Here is a 1,887-nt window from a genome sequence, read left to right on the forward strand (position 1 = left end):
ATTTAACTGAGTCCACTTCTAAGTTTTCCTTGATTAATTCCATCCACCAGCACTTTCCGTCATTATTACTTTTAATGCAAGTTTGCTCATTTTTTTTTATTTAATTGCCTCTATCAGAATTTAAACTCGTTGAAGGTAGGAACTCAATCTCGGTATTTTTCTGTGCTCTATTCTCCAAATGATTAGTATTAAATGAAGTGCATTGCTCTCAATTACCTTAGCAGATAATTGTGTGGTTTTTTTTTTTTTTTGGTGGTAAAAACATAGAACATTAATTTTACCATCTGAACCATTTTAAGTGTATAGTTCAGTAGTGTTAAGTTTCTTCACAGTGCTGTGAGACAGATCTCCAGAACTTTAGGATCTTGCAAAACTGATACTCTGTACCCATTAAATAGCCCCTCGCTTCCCCTTCCCCTCGGCCCTGGGTAACCACCATTCTACTTTCTGTTTCTGTGCATTTGTCTACTTTAGATACCTCATCTAAGTGGGTTCATATAGTACTTGTCTTTTTGCGAGGGGCTCATTTTACTTAGCATAATGTCTTTGAGTTTCATCCATGGAGCGTGTGACAAGATTCGCTTATTTTTGTGGTTAACATTCCATTGTGTGTGTGTGTGTGTGTGTGTGTGTGTGTGTGTGTGTGTGTGTGTCACATTTTGTTTATCTGTTCCTCCCTCAATGGGCATTTGGGTTATTTCTACCTCTGGCTATATGAATAGTGTTGCTATGAATAAGAGTGTACATATATTGCTTTGAGACTCTGCTTTCAGTTTTTTTGGACACATACCCAAAAGTAAGATTACTGGATCATATGATAGTTCTATCTTTAATTTTTTGAGGAACTGCCATATTGTTTTCCATAGTGGTAGGATAATTGGTTTTTAATTACTCACTTTGTGTGTGCTAAAATTTGGCATGACTGAGTTTTTGTAAATATATGTTAAAGGAATAACAAAGTTGGGGGCTTGGCTTCTGATTTGTTCTTATTCTTCTCCCTCTAGGTAATACTGGGATGTAGCTACTTTTCCTCCTCCTCAATATTCCCATCTGTTTACTGATTAGTACATCTATATGGCAGTCAAAAGTGAGATCTCAGTTTATTCTGGTTCAGAATTTTAGCTTTAGAGATACAAGGACTTTTTTTAATGGATGATTAAGAAGAAGCTCAGGGGGCTATGTATACTCTAAGAGGAAATTTCTTTCTTTCTCTCTGTCAAATTATATCTATTAGTCCTGATTTAAGGAGTTAAATTGATGATACAGGAGATGACTCTTTTGGGTAGTCTCTATTTGCTCAAAAAAATATATTGATTAAAAAATGTATCGGTCCTCTGTACAAGTTTTCTTAAGGAAAATCAGCATTTATTCGTTACTGCGAATAGGTCTTCTGCCAAATTTGTATAGTTTCCATGCGTAAGTGAATGTTGAAAATAAGCCTGGTGCACTTCTAATTCCCAGGTGCATTATGACTTTGGTCTTCGTAATATCCTGTCAGTTCTGCGAACGCTGGGGGCAGCAAAAAGAGCCAGCCCCATGGATACAGAGTCCACGATCGTCATGCGTGTCCTGCGAGACATGAATCTTTCTAAACTGGTGAGATTCACAGATGGAAATGTTCCACCCACTTAAATGTCAGTTCGACTAACTAAGCACAAACGAGGCATAGAAATATTTATTTAATAGACTCATCTTTAATATGTTTAATTATCAGAAAAAGCACCAGAGAGCACAATTTTAAACTGTACTTTTTCAGAAGTCCTTTTTGTGGTAACTCAAATCTAATCTTACATGTGCCTATCCCCATAAAATTGAAATGGATTTTTAAAAATCCACACGTTAAGTTTTCAGATACCTTGAATCAGTTTTGTGTTTTAGAGCTAAAGA

At 36.0% G+C, this 1,887-nt stretch overlaps 1 protein-coding gene across 1 annotated transcript in view; it reads left to right on the forward strand.

The window, feature by feature from the left end:
• DNAH5 (dynein axonemal heavy chain 5) overlaps positions 1–1,887 on the forward strand; it is a 223,620-nt gene that overhangs the window by 104,480 nt on the left and 117,253 nt on the right. The window contains exon 38 of the mRNA XM_023532947.1: positions 1,462–1,617. Coding sequence (XP_023388715.1) covers positions 1,462–1,617 — 156 coding nt within the window. The remainder of the gene's footprint in view (positions 1–1,461; positions 1,618–1,887) is intronic.

The sequence above is a fragment of the Pteropus vampyrus genome, unplaced genomic scaffold (assembly GCF_000151845.1).
Source record: "Pteropus vampyrus isolate Shadow unplaced genomic scaffold, Pvam_2.0 Scaffold94, whole genome shotgun sequence".
In the NCBI taxonomy this organism is placed as follows: Eukaryota; Metazoa; Chordata; class Mammalia; order Chiroptera; family Pteropodidae; genus Pteropus; species Pteropus vampyrus.